The 15,773-nt window shown below is 38.9% G+C and overlaps 1 protein-coding gene across 5 annotated transcripts in view; it reads left to right on the top strand.

Moving 5' to 3' along the window:
* LOC133656108 (cold shock domain-containing protein E1-like) overlaps positions 1-15,773 on the top strand; it is an 87,064-nt gene that overhangs the window by 30,979 nt on the left and 40,312 nt on the right. For 2 of the 5 annotated variants that reach the window (XM_062056968.1, XM_062056960.1), the window contains 4 exons: positions 6,846-7,041; positions 7,118-7,284; positions 10,976-11,062; positions 15,645-15,742. In XM_062056968.1, the coding sequence (XP_061912952.1) occupies positions 6,846-7,041; positions 7,118-7,284; positions 10,976-11,062; positions 15,645-15,742 (548 nt within the window). Of the gene's footprint in view, positions 1-5,020; positions 5,164-6,845; positions 7,042-7,117; positions 7,285-10,975; positions 11,063-15,644; positions 15,743-15,773 lie in introns of those variants that run through there. The other 3 variants (XM_062056951.1, XM_062056977.1, XM_062056944.1) reach the window with 3 other exon arrangements.

Below are 15,773 nucleotides of genomic sequence, written 5' to 3'. Positions count from 1 at the left end.
TTGGAATAAATCGAATATGTATATGTGACGAATCCGCGATGTGAAAGCCATAAACGTCAAAATAGACGGTTCCAAAATGAATAGTTGACAAATGAGCAGAAAACAGTTAATTATGTTTTAGGACCTCGCGTGAAAGCTCCAACGCTCCAGTCTCCGTAAAATATTCTCCCTTCTTAATCTTCTACACTCAATCATTTGGTTCAGAAAATGTTGACCATGATGGCACAAAATCCTAGAAATTGCCACAAAAGCACCAGTGCTGAGACGGACTCTGTTGAAGCCATGTTTACTTGCGTAAACACTGCTGTGTGCTCAATGTTATGTCTGCATGCGGGTCAGATTGCATTCACATTAGAAATACTTTATTTTGTAATGTGAACAGCCGGTAAAAAGATCGGATTTGACAAAAAATTCCCAATTGGACATCCTACGCTGCAGTGTGAGCGTAGTAGCCTAGGTCACTGAATTTCTTGCATTTGAATTTAGCGATCTACATTTTTATTTTATTTTTTACATCAAATTATGTTTAAAAATACAGTTTTGAAATTCAGTGTGTAAAAGAATTCAGTGCAAAAATGTTCATTGCTTCAAGACTCAACTTCTGGTAAATTTAGACTGAAGCAATTGATCCTGTCTGTCAAAGAGCTAAGTTTTGAAGCAAAATTCTGCATTGAATTTTTATACACTGAATTTTTTTGCATTGAATTTTAACAAAATTAATTTTTAAAAATTTTTTAATTCAATGAAACTGTTAGCATAATTTCATCTAAAAAAAAATAAAATAATAATAATAATCAATTCACAACATTCAGGTACATAAATTCGGTGTCCAAAAAAATGATTTTTCATAAAGACACAAATTAACCTCTATAGAAATTGCTTCAACTTTTGGTGTTCTAATGGTTGAGTTCAGAGTATTGCACCAACACAACGCTGTCAAAGAACGGTGCCCTCTGCTGGATTTGTAGCTGAAGCAATCTTGTTTTCCCTTGCAAGTAGCACCATCAAACAACTGTTTACACAAGTTATATAAAAACAGAAATACTCTTTAAAGCCCAGAAAAAAAATCTGTGAATATGTTGGAACAAATGACAGAGCGATTAGGCGGGGGATCAACTGTATTCCTTAATGCTGGGACAGACCCTGTTGGCCTACAAGTGCATGAATGTTATCCTTTGGGCCCTTGGGGACTGCACTTTTTTTTGGGGCAATTTTGTCAATTATTCACAATCCTTATATAAAACAAAAACACATATGTTGACCTTCTAACTCGTAAATAAACCCTAGCCAAAGTCAGCTAACAATGGCGCTAATGAGATTCTCTCAATTCCGCCTATAAAGCACTCTATAAAACATCCGGAAACCTTCATCAATGTTTTATATACTCATGTTAAGCATGCAGCGGCGTATTAATTTCACAGACACACTTTTCCCTTAAACAGTAACAAATACTACTAGTCATGAAAGACTTCGTGAAATGATGATCCAGAACCTTATATTTTTTATCCTGATCTACAACAGGAATGTCAAACTCCTTTTAGCTCAGGGCCACATGGAGGAAAATCTATTCCCACGTGTGCCGGACTGGTAAAATCATGGCATAATAACTTAGAAATAAAGACAACTTTCATTTTCATTGTTTTACTTTTGCCAAAAATAGAACAAGCACATTTTAAAATTATACACATTACAAATGATCCTTTTGGCAAAACACTTGAAGTTAGTTCAAGATTCCGAGAAAAATATTGGTGCAGTTTCAAAAACGCCATGAAGAACACAATGAGCATTGACTTTGCCTCAGTGTATTTACAAGTCCATTAAGCACTTCCTGTTTAGCATTCTCATGTTGGCAGTTCATTAAAGACATGTTTGTAAAAACAACCGAGTATTTCCGCAAACCAGCGCATTGGTGACATCCGCAACTGCTGCAAGACATAAATTTATCATTCTAATATTACACTTATAATCAAGACAATCGTCAAAATGACACCGTAATAGCTGAATTAAAGGTAACATAACTAAAAACTTAACCAATTTGAACATAGTAGATCTAAGCATAAAATAAAATAGAACAACAAAAGTAGAAACATAAATCTTTACAATGAAGTTCAGGGTGTGCGTCGCTCCGTCAACCATTTGCGAGCGCCGCACAGATCTCTAAATACAAAGTTAATATTCATGTTGACTTAGGGCTGGGCGATATGGCCTTTTATTAATATCTCAATATTTTTAGGCCTTGACACGATATATACCTTGATATTTTGCCTTAGCCTTGAATTAACACTTGATGTATATAATCACACCAGTATGATGATTCTATGTGTCTAAATTAAAACATTCTTGTTCATACTGCATTAATATATGCTCATTTTAAACTTTCATGCAGAGGGAAATCACAACTAAGTAAATTTACCAAAACTGTATTTATTAAACAGTTATTAAGCTGTGGCACAAACATTCATGTAATTTCCTAAACAGGAAGTGCAAGATTGTCAGAGACATTTTAAAACAAGCTATTAGTGCACTTTTGTGCATGATGTCACTAAGATGACTTATCAAAACAACACTAAATTAAAGTGCACTTTTTGTACAGAACGCCACTGCAATAGTTTAAAACAAATAAAGTGTACTTTTGTGCATGATGTCACACAAAATATTTCAATAACTGTCAAATAAAAATGAGCTGCATAATAGGAAATCAAATAGTGTATGTCCTTCGCTATGTGGTAGGTTACTGCGGACGTTGTCTCCTTCTGTTGACTATTTTTTTTATACGATGTTGATCTGGAAATGTTTGCTTGGGCATTTTGTGGCTGTGGCACCGGCTGAAGATGTTGACATGCGGAGTTTCAAGCACTCGTCATTCTCTAGCGGGTGACTTTTCAAATGATGCTACAAATTAGCAAGAATGATACTTCTTGTAGCAACGCTTTTGCCGCATACACATACTTGACATATTACGGTTGTCAGTTCGACATCTTCGCGCTTGAAGCCAAACCACCGCCAGACGAGGGACTCCCTGCTGTTTTTTTGGGGAATGAATTTTTCCTTCATTTGGTACCAGATTCGCACCTTCTCTCTCTCGTTTTAACCACTCGCACCTCTCCGCTAGCATCACAGCTAACGTTACCCATGCCTCTCTGCTCGGAGAGGGTATGACGTTGCACACGTGACTGTGTGTGACGTATGTAAGAAGGTGCGCTTGTTTTACGTCTGTGCGAAGGACAGACAAAAAAGAGTGAGAAGAGCCTGTAGTTTAATGCCAGCAGCTAAAAGCAACTGCGTGAGAACGTATACTCGAATATCACGATAGTCATTTTCTATATCGCACAGAGACAAACCTGTGATGTATCGAGTATATTTGATATATCGCCCAGCCCTATGTTGACTTAAGTTTTTGTGTCTTACCGTTTCATTATTTTATCCGTTGAGTGGATAATTTACAATCAAAGAAGGTATTGTGCGTCACTACTGCATCAGTCTGCCGCCATCTGCTGCCAGCTGATTGGAGTAGCGGCAGGCAATCCAGAGCTGACACGTCACCTTTAAACAGTGTCATGTGTGAAGTGGGTTTCACTTGAATTGCTATTGCGACATCCAGTGGACACACTTAAAACAGAGGATTCTTTCATTAAAAAATTGCAGCTCATTTTTATACTTGGCGAACTCATCTTGCGAGCTTCTGTTCGTACGTTTGACACTCCTGATCTACAAGTTTTAGAAGCTGTGCTAAACAAATGCAGACAAAACAAGACATACAAACTATCAACATGATTAACCACTTACTGTACAATTTCTGCTCTCACTGAGATAAAGACTGATGGGATGTTTATATCTTGCCCTTTACATGAACAATTCATCATAATCCTCACCAATGCTCAAAACGAGCTTCTTTTCGTGTCTTTCTTGCCATCTCCGTGTCTTAAGTTGGATGTTAAAGTTGACCAACTTCTGGGTTTATGTCCACAACATTCTAGTATCCAGGTGAGAGGCATGATTTATCATCTACAATTAACTTTCACCAACTTGGAGACAATGCAGCAGCTCAATATGTCAATACAGCAGCATAATCTAGTTTAAAATAGTTTGTCTGCGTTAGCGCTTATAATAATGCCGTTAAATTTCAGCTCACGGGATGTACATGGAGTATACAGGGTGATTAAAAAAGAATACGCCAAAATGATCACTCTTTGATAAATGAAAACCAATAGAAAACCTAGCTTGAACATATTTGTTTCATGCTTTACAAGTGCTCAATATGGCCACCACCGGTAGCACAAGACCATATGAGAATTCCTCCCAAATGTGCCCCAATATTCGCCATTTTGAAGGTAGATAAAAAGGTGGTCTTTCTACAATTGAACGGGGCCGAAAGTATTACATAAGGGTGAAATTGTCACACAATAAAACTTGGATAACGCCTGTATCAAATGATTCAGTCTATTATTTACAACTGAATAAATGTGTGATGATTTTGGCCTATTATTTTTGAATCACCCTGTACATGTATGAGTGGAATAGTGTTTTATGTGCATTGTGAGCCATATGTTACCACTTAGAATGCATTAAAATCGCTTGCCTTTTACATAAGGATAGTGAATGATGGGCAAAATTCTTCCCCCCCCCCCCCCCCCCCCCCCCAAAAGGTGTAGGTCCCCTTTTGTTTACTTAAAAGCGCTCTTTGTGTAACGATAAGGACTTTTAAAAGCGAGTATTGTCTGCACAAGTTGCTATTGGCCGATGATGCTGGGCTTTAGCCGGTGGCGGTCACTCTCTGGCACCAGAAGGTCAAAGTCAACTTCTGACTGATGTGTTGAAATGGCCCGATGTGCTGATATGTTTCTTTGTGTGCAAGAGTCACTTGCTGCATGTGACGTAAGGTTGTTTTTAGCTGCGTGGCCTTACGTGTCATTACGATATCTGGTGAAGCTCGGACGTCACAGCCTCCTAACATGTGCGGCCAGTTGCTTTCAATTGCCACATGCTCCTCTCCAACAGCATAGCCAAGGCCGGTCCACAATGTCAAACATGGAACGAGGCTCCTCCGAACCTCGCCCGTCGACCTCCAGCGCTCCTGTGTCTATCCCCCGCTCCTCTTCGGTCTCTTGCCGCCCCCAGCCAGGAAGTAAAAAACACAAGCGGACTCCTTTGTACCAGAGATCAGTAAGAGGGCATGGCAGTGTCCTTACTGATATGATACAGTATAACCCCTGATTGGTCATGTGACTTCTCTTAACTCTGTGTGGTGTTTGTAACCAGGGTGTGTCTCTCTTGTGCTTTCTACTTGAACATGTAGATTGAGGTCGAGGGATGTGTAGACTTGCATGTACTCACAAGTTGGCTTTGAGCGGTAACAGTTTTTACTGCATGCCACTTAATCAAACCATATTGCGACACATTTCCACCTTTCAGTATGCTTTGAATTGTCCTGGAATTCACTTAGCAACCAGGCGGCCTCAGAAGGTTCTAGAATGCTGCATGTCGTTATAAATGTTGTCTTTGTGTGTTTTTTTTCAAATGATTCATAGTTTTAAGTCAGGGGTGGTGAACCTTTTATTACAGTCTTTAACTGTGGTCCAGTGGCACTCATGTGGGCTCCATTTAGTGCAGGGGTGTCCAAACTGAAAAATCAAAGCACACATTTAGATATTTTTAATATTCAAAACCAATACTTTTTTTTTTGTCCTGTCCAGCCACTCAGGCAAATCATATTGTTAATGAGGATGATCTATATCTGCTGTACACATTTACTCTACAAAGATACTTCTTGTTGCCTTATTTGCATCTGACTTTATTAGGATTTATTCAATGTATGGCGCAGACGGACCGCAGCAAGGAGGAATAGAAAGAAGAGAGAGAGACAACATAATCAGTATATAGGATATGTACAAATATGATAGTAAAAGTGACAGCAAAGAAGCAATAAGTGAAGTATATATTAATAACACAGAAATGACAATGAACATTATTGCACTACAAATGGAGCAATACAAATACCAATAAAAATATTGATAATGATAATTTTTCAAACCAATCCAATAATATACATTTGTTTTACTTTTTATGGCTACCCTCAACTTTGGTCCCGGGGATATTTTTTTAAATTCATTTTTTTCATGTTTTATGCCCTATTTGTCAAAGCAAACTGTTTTTATGGCACAAACTCAAAACATGCAATATTTTACCCAAAAATATTCCAAAGTGCAATATATTTTTATTTTAACTTTTAACATTTAAATCTCGAGAGCAACTTGTTCGATTATAACTTTCAACTCTTAAATCTCGAGAGCAACTTGTTCGATTACAAGTTTATTTTTTTGTTGTTTAAAAAAATTTGCATTAATATTGCAAACACAAAATAAGCAACATTTTCCCCGTAAATATTTCAAAGTGTAATATTTGATGTAAAGTTATTGGAGCCTTGAATAGGTCAATAATTCAAAACAGCACTCATTGAATTAAAGAAAAATTTCAAGAAAAAAACGGCATGCAATGGCAACTTTGTGTCAATAGTCAACTTTTTCTCACATTTCATGTTTCCTCTTATTTTATTTAGATTTTTTTGTAGTATTTTTAGAATGCTGTTGAAAAATTAGCTGTGGCCGCACTTTGGACAGCCCCTGACCTCAGATTTAATGACACATCATTTGACCAATACAAAATACTCTGCTCAGCCCACATATTGAGTGTTAAACCGTGATGAACAACGCTGTAATGTAATTGTTTTTTTAAACTTTCCTTACTAAGTTCATAGCAAACATTTTAGAGTTGGTCCGAGGTTCCCCACCCCTGGTTTAAATGGGGCGTTGCACCATTGTGACTCCCTCTCCTGTCCCCTTCCCCAGATGAGTTTTGACCCGGGCATGCTCCACAACAACGGGCACAGCGCCTATGCCAACGGCTCGGGGCCCGGCATTAGAGAGACGGGCGTGATCGAGAAGCTCCTGACCTCCTACGGTTTCATCCAGTGCTCCGAGCGCCAGGCCCGCCTTTTCTTCCACTGCTCGCAGTACAGCAACATGCAGGACCTCAAAATCGGAGGCGAGAAAGCCACCCCCCGCCGAGAAAGTCCTCTTTTCTGCTTGCTCTTGACATGTGTCTCTGCTTTTCCCTGCAGATGATGTTGAGTTTGAGGTGTCCTCTGACAGGCGCACTGGCAAGCCCATAGCAGTCAAGCTGCTTAGAATTAAGCCAGAGGTGCTGCCAGAGGAGCGCATTTCAGGCCAGGTGGGGCCAGACCTGCACGCCTATCCCTTTACTGTGCTGCATGGTTATATTCATCCAGTTAAGGAACACCGTTTTATACTACTTGACGTGCATAAGGCTTGTTTCATTTGCAGGTTGTGCAAAGGTATGGTGCCAGACCTTCCCTTTGTCTTTTTCAAGCACTGTTTGGCACATTGTGAGATAGTCAACAGCCATGTATCTCCCTGGTGTTCAGTAGTTGCACCCCTTGGGGCCTGATCTACTATTAGTGGGTGTGTGATCTACCATACCTTGTCACACTCCTTTGTGCTGCTATTTTATTGAAGTATTACAGTTAACATTTCAATCTTCATAACCAGTTCCTCCCCCACGTAATCACAACCTCCCCTAACCAGTCCCAATCGTTTGTGCTGTGCAAGTTTTTGGTCTGACTATTATAGTTTTTGATTTATTAACGCTTTGTTTTTAACATGCAAATGTGTTAGTGCCCAAACCTGTCTTTTTCGTTTCATTTTTTAATAACATAAAATGTTTTAATTTAACATTTTATGTTAACATGTAAGCAACGTGCTATTATTCATAACTAGTTCAAAACTATGGCAAAATCTGCTCAAACCTGTCCCATTTGTTTGTGCTGCAAAATGTAACATGGAATGTTTTAATTTAACTTTTTATGTTATTAACATGTAATTAACGTGGTTTTTATAACTAGTTCAAAACTATGGCAAAATCCCCCCAAACCTGTCCCATTACTTGGCCAATTACTGCCCCTCTATTAGAGCGGGACGATCACGGCAAAAGTAATAATCCCGATTATTTTGATTGATACTGTAATCCCGATTAATTACTATTGAATTCATTATTATTCGCTAATTTGAAAAAGAGTATTTATTGTACCACCAAAACTCAACTTTAAATATAGTTTAAAAAAACCTGGCTATATATTACCAACAAAGTAAAAAAAAATAGCAATAACAATACATTTTAATAAAAAAGGCAATATAAAAAAATACAAAATTCTGTTTTTTTCATTTTAATTGTTTGTTTTTTAGCCTTTTACACTTATTTTATCACCATAGAGTGTGTGGTTAATGTGTAAAATTTAAAATAGTAAAATGTTTAACTTAAAAAATCCTCAAATTCATCAATACCAGTATTAGGTCAAAACATAATTGTTTAAATGTATCAATAAGTGCTTTAAGTATATTATGCTTGTGTAAGGTACTTTTTTAAAAAGCTTCATTTAGTTAGCGCAGTCAGGCCGAATGTGGCGCACAGCGCTATTATTGTGAAAGGAGGAAGTGTTCTGTGCTGTTGTTCTCAGCTTGACAAGTAAAGACGCAACTTTTGCAGCTGTAAAAAAATAGAGAGCCTCTCAAGTAGCGACTACCGTTTGTGTTTTGATGTTACATGGATGATGTCGTTCACAACACAACAGATGAGATGTGTTGTGTGTGTGTGATTGTTTGTACATTGATGTTACATCCATGATGTAGTTCACAACAACGCAACAGATGAGATGTGTTGTCTGTATGATTGTTTGTACATTGATGTTACATCCATGATGTCGTTCACAACAACACAACAGATGAGGTGTTGTGTGTATGATTGTTCGTACAGTGATGTTACTTCCATGATGTCGTTCACAACAGTTAAGATGTGTTGTGTGTGTTTATGATTGATTGTACATTGATGTTCTGGGATGATGTCGTTCACAACAACACAACCAGACCAGATGTGTTGTGTGTGTATGATTGTTTGTACTTTGATGTTACATTCATGATGTCCTCCACAACAACACAGAAGATGTGATGTGTTGTGTGTGTATGATTGTTTGTACATTGATGTTACATTCATGATGTCATTCACAACAGCTGAGATGTGTTGTGTGTGTATGATTGTTTGTACATTGATGTTACATCAATGATGTCGTTCACAACAACAAAGCAGATGTGATGTGTTGTGGGTGTATGATTGTACATTGATGTTACGTGGATGATGTCGTTCACAACAACAAAGCAGATGTGATGTGTTGCGGGTGTATGATTGTTTGCACATTGATGTTACGTGGATGATGTCGTTCACAACAACACAGCAGATGAGATGTGTTGTGTGTGTGTATGATTGTATGTATATTGATGTTACATCCATGATGTCGTTTACAACAGATGAGATGTGTCGTGTGTGTATTATTGTTTGTATATTGATGTAACATCCATGATGTCGTTCACAACACAGCAGTGTGATATGTTGTGGTTGTGTGTATTGTTTGTACATTGATGTTACATCCATAATGTCAATCACAACAACACACCAGATGAGATGTGTTGTGGGTGTATGATTGTTTGTACATTGATGTTACATCCGTGATGTCGTTCACAACAACACACCAGATGAGATGTGTTGTGGGTGTATGGATTGTTCTTGCTAGCTTTAGCTTCCTAGTTTAGACGCTGTTTCAAGTGACCGCCTCAACATTGTTTAGTTCAGGACAGGGCAGTTGTGTGTCAGGGATGAATGAGCGCTAAACAAATGTTCCTTCTCCTCTCAATGACAACATTTCACTCACATTTATGTCAATTGATATTCTGCGGTTAACATCGGATTCCGTTTTATTCTGTGACTCCATCCGCGGTTACGTTAACACAGAAATCATGCCTTACTTTTTTGTTAAGTGTAGTGATTGATTAGGCATACTAATGCTTTGTCAAATAAACAGTAGCAACCATGGTGACATCCAAAACTTCTTGTAGATGTCCACTTATTCGCTCATCATCCGTTTCAACGTCACAAGCTGCGGAATTTGCATGAACGTTGCATGGCCCATTAAACGTTTTTTCTATGATTGTATTTTCATAATCGTGAGACGCCTTAATCGGAATTAAAATTTGATTAATTGTCCAGCCCTACCCTACATGACATGATACTCTATCCAACCTTTAGCGTTTGGGGGGCATTTTGATATTTTACGGTCTTTTGTTGAGCCCTAAAAAGTGTTTATACCGCTCGAGTTTATTTTGATTGTAACATGAATCTAAGGCTGTGTTGACATTACAAAAGAAATGTCTCATTTGAACATGACATCGCACGTGCTGCATTGTTTACGAAAAGCTAACATGGCTCCGATGCTAGTCGGTCTCTGTCCCGGCGCATTCGTGGCAGTTTCAAAGATTTTGTGCAATCAAAGTCAGGAATTATTGTGGGTAGAATATTAAGAAGAGGGCGAACATTTTGGCCCACCTGCTCCACAGAACGTGTGAGTGAGTGAGCAGTCAGAGACAGGAGTGGTTCGACAAAAACATTATTTTCGCCTGTTTTCTGCTCATCTGTCAACTATTTCTGCAGTCTATTTTGGCAAACAATTATGACTCTTTTTTCCTTTTGTGACATACCAGTGGGATGAACGCAACCGGAGTGCTTACACTGCAGTCGCATCGCATACACACGCAGGTTCTTTCCACCTACAAAGAGGCCTGGGTCGGATTTTGAAAAATTCAGACTTGCACGGTTCACATTGACATGAAAATATTGCCAATACTTTGCACTATACGTGAAGGCGAACACGCTGAATGGATTGCATCAGCTATTTTGCTCATTTAAGAGACATGATCTGCAGCACAGCAGTTAAATAATCAAGTGAACCTTTAGTAGATCAGGCCCTTAATGTTTTGTGCTTATTACTGTGGATTAAAATGCCTTTTTTTTAATTGCTTGTACATGACATTAAGTGGGTTGAGCTGTTTGTTAACTCGTCTCTCCTTTTCTACAGGTTGTCGCATCAATTCCTGGTCATTTGGATGGGAAGGCTGCACCCGGCCAGGTGCCCTCTGGAAGTGTTTGCTACGAAAGGAATGGGGTAAGTTGGTAGAAAGGTGTCTTGCTAAGGCAGGCGTCGGCAAGCCAAAATGTTGAAAGAGCCGTATTGGACCAAAAATCAGTGTGGAGCATTATACAAGTCTTTTAAAGGCGTTTATATTATACTATCAACATGGCTGTGTGTAGCAGGCAGACAGAAATGTTAAATTTTAAAATTTTATTTTACACATTTTTACAACATTGGAAAACATTACTAAAACTTCTCAGAGGGTGAGAACTCCTGGAAATTACTGTCTTAGAATGGCCAAAGGTATAGATCAGGGTTGCTCACACTTTTTCTGCTGGCGAGCTACTTTTCAATTGATCAAGTCGCGGGGATCTACCTCATTCATATATATAATTTCTATTTACTTATTTATGAAATATGTTTTTGTTAACAAGTTAAAGGTGTTTAAAGATAATGCAAGCATGTTTAACACATATAGTTAATATTGTTAACAAGTTAAAGGTGTTTGATGATAATACAAGCATGTTTAACACATATAGTTAATATTATTAACAAGTTAAAGGTGTTTAAAGATAATACAAGCATGTTTAACACATATAGTTAATATTGTTAACAAGTTAAAGGTGTTTAAAGGCCTACTGAAATGAATTTTTTTTATTTAAACGGGGATAGCAGATCTATTCTATGTGTCATACTTGATCATTTCGCGATATTGCCATATTTTTGCTGAAAGGATTTATTATAGAACAACGACGATAAAGATTGCAACTTTTGGTATCTGATAAAAAAAAGGCTTGCGTGACGTAGTCAATTGAACATATACGCAAAGTTCCCTATTGTTTACAATGATGGCCGCATGAAGTGAGAGAGATTCGGACCGAGAAAGCGACAATTTCCCCATTAATTTGAGCGAGGATGAAAGATTTGTGGATGAGTAAAGTGCAAGTGAAGGACTAGTGGGGAGTTGAAGCTATTCAGATAGGGAAGATGCTGTGAGAGCCGGGGGTGACCTGATATTCAGCTGGGAATGACTACAACAGTAAATAAACACAAGACATATATATACTCTATTAGCCACAACACAACCAGGCTTATATTTAATATGCCACAAATTAATCCTGCATAAAAACACCTACGTGTTTGTTATGCTAGCTCCTAGCTCCTCTGCTAGCTCCTAGCTCCATAGAACACGCCAATACAATTCAAACACCTGATCAACACACACAATCACTCAGCCCAAAAGACCGTTCACCTAACCCAAGGTTCATAAAGCTTATATATTTTTAAAAAGTTACGTACGTGACGCGCACATACGGTCAAGCTATCAAATGTTTAGCAGCCAAGGCTGCATACTCACGGTACCTGATATTCAGCTGGGAATGACTACAACAGTATATAAACACAAGACATATATATACTCTATTAGCCACAACACAACCAGGCTTATATTTAATATGCCACAAATTAATCCTGCATAAAAACACCTACGTGTTTGTTATGCTAGCTCCTAGCTCCTCTGCTAGCTCCTAGCTCCAAAGAACACGCCAATACAATTCAAACACCTGATCAACACACACAATCACTCAGCCCAAAAGACAGTTCACCTAACCCAGTGTTCATAAAGCTTATATATTTTTAAAAAGTTACGTACGTGACGCGCACATACGGTCAAGCTATCAAATGTTTTGCAGCCAAGGCTGCATACTCACGGTACCTGGTATTCAGCTGGGAATGACTAAAACAGTAAATAAACACAAGACATATATTTACTCTATTAGCCACAACACAACCAGGCTTATATTTAATATGACACAAATTAATCCTGCATAAAAACACCTACGTCTTTGTTATGCTAGCTCCTAGCTCCTATGCTAGCTCCTAGCTCCATAGAACACGCCAATACAATTCAAACACCTGATCAACACACACAATCACTCAGCCCAAAAGACCGTTTACCTAACCCAAGGTTCATAAAGCTTATATATTTTAAAAAAGTTACATACATACGTAAAAAAAAAGTTGCGCACATACGGTCAAGCGATCAAATGTTTAGAAGCCAAAGCTGCATACTCCACGTCTGCGTCTGCGTCTTTGTCATCCAAATCAAAGTAATCCTGGTAAGAGTCTGTGTTGTCCCAGTTCTCTACAGGCGTCTGTGTGTCGAAGTCAAAAGTCCTCCTGGTTAGAGTCTCTGTTATCCGAGTTCTTCCATCTTGACTGCATCTTTCGGGAATGTAAACAAAGACGCGCCGGCTGTGTACTGTTGTTGCTGACTTCGTTCGAAAAATACGTCCGTTTCGCACCGACAACTTTCTTCTTTGCTTGCTCAGCTTCTTTCTCCATAATGCAATGAACATAATTGCAACAGATTCACGAACACAGATGTCCAGAATACTGTGGAATTATGAAATGAAAACAGAGCTTTTTTGTATTGTATTCAATGGGGAAGGCATACCTCTGTTCCCCGGGCTACGTCACGCGCATACGTCATCCTCAGAGGCGTTTCGAACCGGAAGTTTAGCGGCAAATTTAAAATGTCACTTTATAAGTTAACCCGGCCGTATTGGCATGTGTTATAATGTTAAGATTTCATCATTGATATATAAACTATCAGACTGCGTGGTCGGTAGTAGTGGGTTTCAGTAGGCCTTTAAAGATAATGCAAGTATGTTTAACACATATAGATTCCTTTCTTTCATGAAGACAAGAATATAAGTTGGTGTATTACCTGATTCTGATGACTTGCATTGATAGGAATCAGTCAGTGGTGCTGATAACGTCCCCATTTTCAAATGGAGGAGAAAAAAAGTCCTCCTTTCTGTCCAATACCACATGAAAGTGGTTGGTTTTTGGCATCTTATTTGTCCAGCTTCCGTACTCCTTTGTATACACTTTACAATAAATACATTGGCAGCAAACTCCGTAGCTTGCTAGCTTGTGCACGCCAGCTTTCTGAGACTCTTATTCTGTTAGCACAGGCAGCATGAAGCAGCGCTTTTATTGTGCAACTGTGCAGTCGGTCTTTGGAGTTTAGACGACAGGTACGGCGCCAGAGTCTGTTGAAATAAAAAGAGTTTCTCGCCTTCTTGTCAGTAATTTTTTCTTAATAATGAGCTGGCAGCAGCCAGCGTCATCTTAGAAGACCCTCGGGTGCCGTGAATGTCAATCAAGTGACGAAAGTGACGTCATAGTGAAGATTTATGATCGCTCATTTTTAGGACTATTTTTTTAATGCCTGGCTGGGGATCGACTGACACACCCTCCGCGATCGATCGGTAGATCGCGATCGACGTAATGAGCACCCCTGGTATAGATGTTAAAGGAAACATCTTCTAATGGATTTATTACAATATTTGGCAAGCTGGGTAACGTTTGCTGTGGTCTGGAACAACATGGCACACAAACAATTATCAGAAATGCAGCCAATATTACATACAGATGAGACATGCAAATATCCATTAAATAAGTAAAGGAAATTAAATTAGCCCAAATATACCTATGAATGATTTTGTTAGCACAGGCAGCATGAAGCAGCGCTTTTATTGTGCAACTGTGCCGTCGGTCTTTGGAGTTTTGACGACCGGTACGGCGCCAGAGTCTGTTGAAATAAAAAGAGTTTCTCGCCTTCCTGTCGGTAATTTTTTCTTAATAATGAGCTGGCAGCAGCCAGCGTCATCTTAGAAGACCCTCGGGTGGCGTGAATGTCAATCAAGTGACGTCATAGTGAAGATTTATGATCGCTCATTTTTAGGACTATTTTTTTTAATGCCTGGCTGGAGATCGACTAACACACCCTCCGCGATCGACCGGTAGATCGCGATCGGCGTAATGAGCACCCCTGGTATAGATGTTAAAGGAAACATCTTCTAATGGATTTATTACAATATTTGGCAAGCTGGGTAACGTTTGCTGTGGTCTGGAACAACATGGCACACAAACAATTATCAGAAATGCAGCCAATATTACATACAGATGAGACATGCAAATATCCATTAAATAAGTAAAGGAAATTAAATTAACCCAAATATACCTATGAATGAGGCATAATGATGCAATATGAATATATACACACTAGCTTAAATGGCATGTTGGTATCGATTAGCTTGCAGTCATTCACTGACCTAATATGCCTGATTAGCACTCCACACAAGTCAGAAACATTAACAAAGCTCACCTTTGTGCATTCACACACAGCATAAAACGTTTGGTGGACAAAATGATACAAAGGAGTGAAAAAAAAACCACGTCTTTCTGTGGCAGCGTGGGAGAAAGTTGTACATGTAAACAAACTGAGTCACAATCCACACAACTACGGTGAGTTCAAGGACCGCTCAAATTAGTAGGACAATGCGGCGCTCGCCCAATATTGTCATCATTAAAGCATAAAGACAAACATATTAAACAGTAGCACTTAGGTTTGTGTCATGTTTGTCCTCCTACAGAAACCATATTGAAATAAAAAATATATTTCCCCCCGTCTTTTTGTATTTTCATACATTTTTGAAAAAGCTCCAGGGAGCCACTAGGGCGGCGCTAAAGAGCCGCAGGTTGCCGACCCCCTCCCTAAGCTAACCTGATTGCAATTTAAAGCTTGACATTAGCGTGTTTTCCACAGGAAGTGTTCTACCTGACCTACACTGCAGACGACGTGGAGGGCAACATCCACCTGGACACAGGTGACAAAGTGGTCTTTTATATGGAGACCAACAAGCAGTGAGTACTCCTTCTTCTGGCCTTGTTCCCA

This window comes from Entelurus aequoreus, linkage group LG01, assembly GCF_033978785.1.
Source record: "Entelurus aequoreus isolate RoL-2023_Sb linkage group LG01, RoL_Eaeq_v1.1, whole genome shotgun sequence".
In the NCBI taxonomy this organism is placed as follows: domain Eukaryota; kingdom Metazoa; phylum Chordata; class Actinopteri; order Syngnathiformes; family Syngnathidae; genus Entelurus; species Entelurus aequoreus.
Note: the sequence above shows the minus strand (reverse complement) of the source record. Positions and strands in the feature narration are given on the sequence as shown.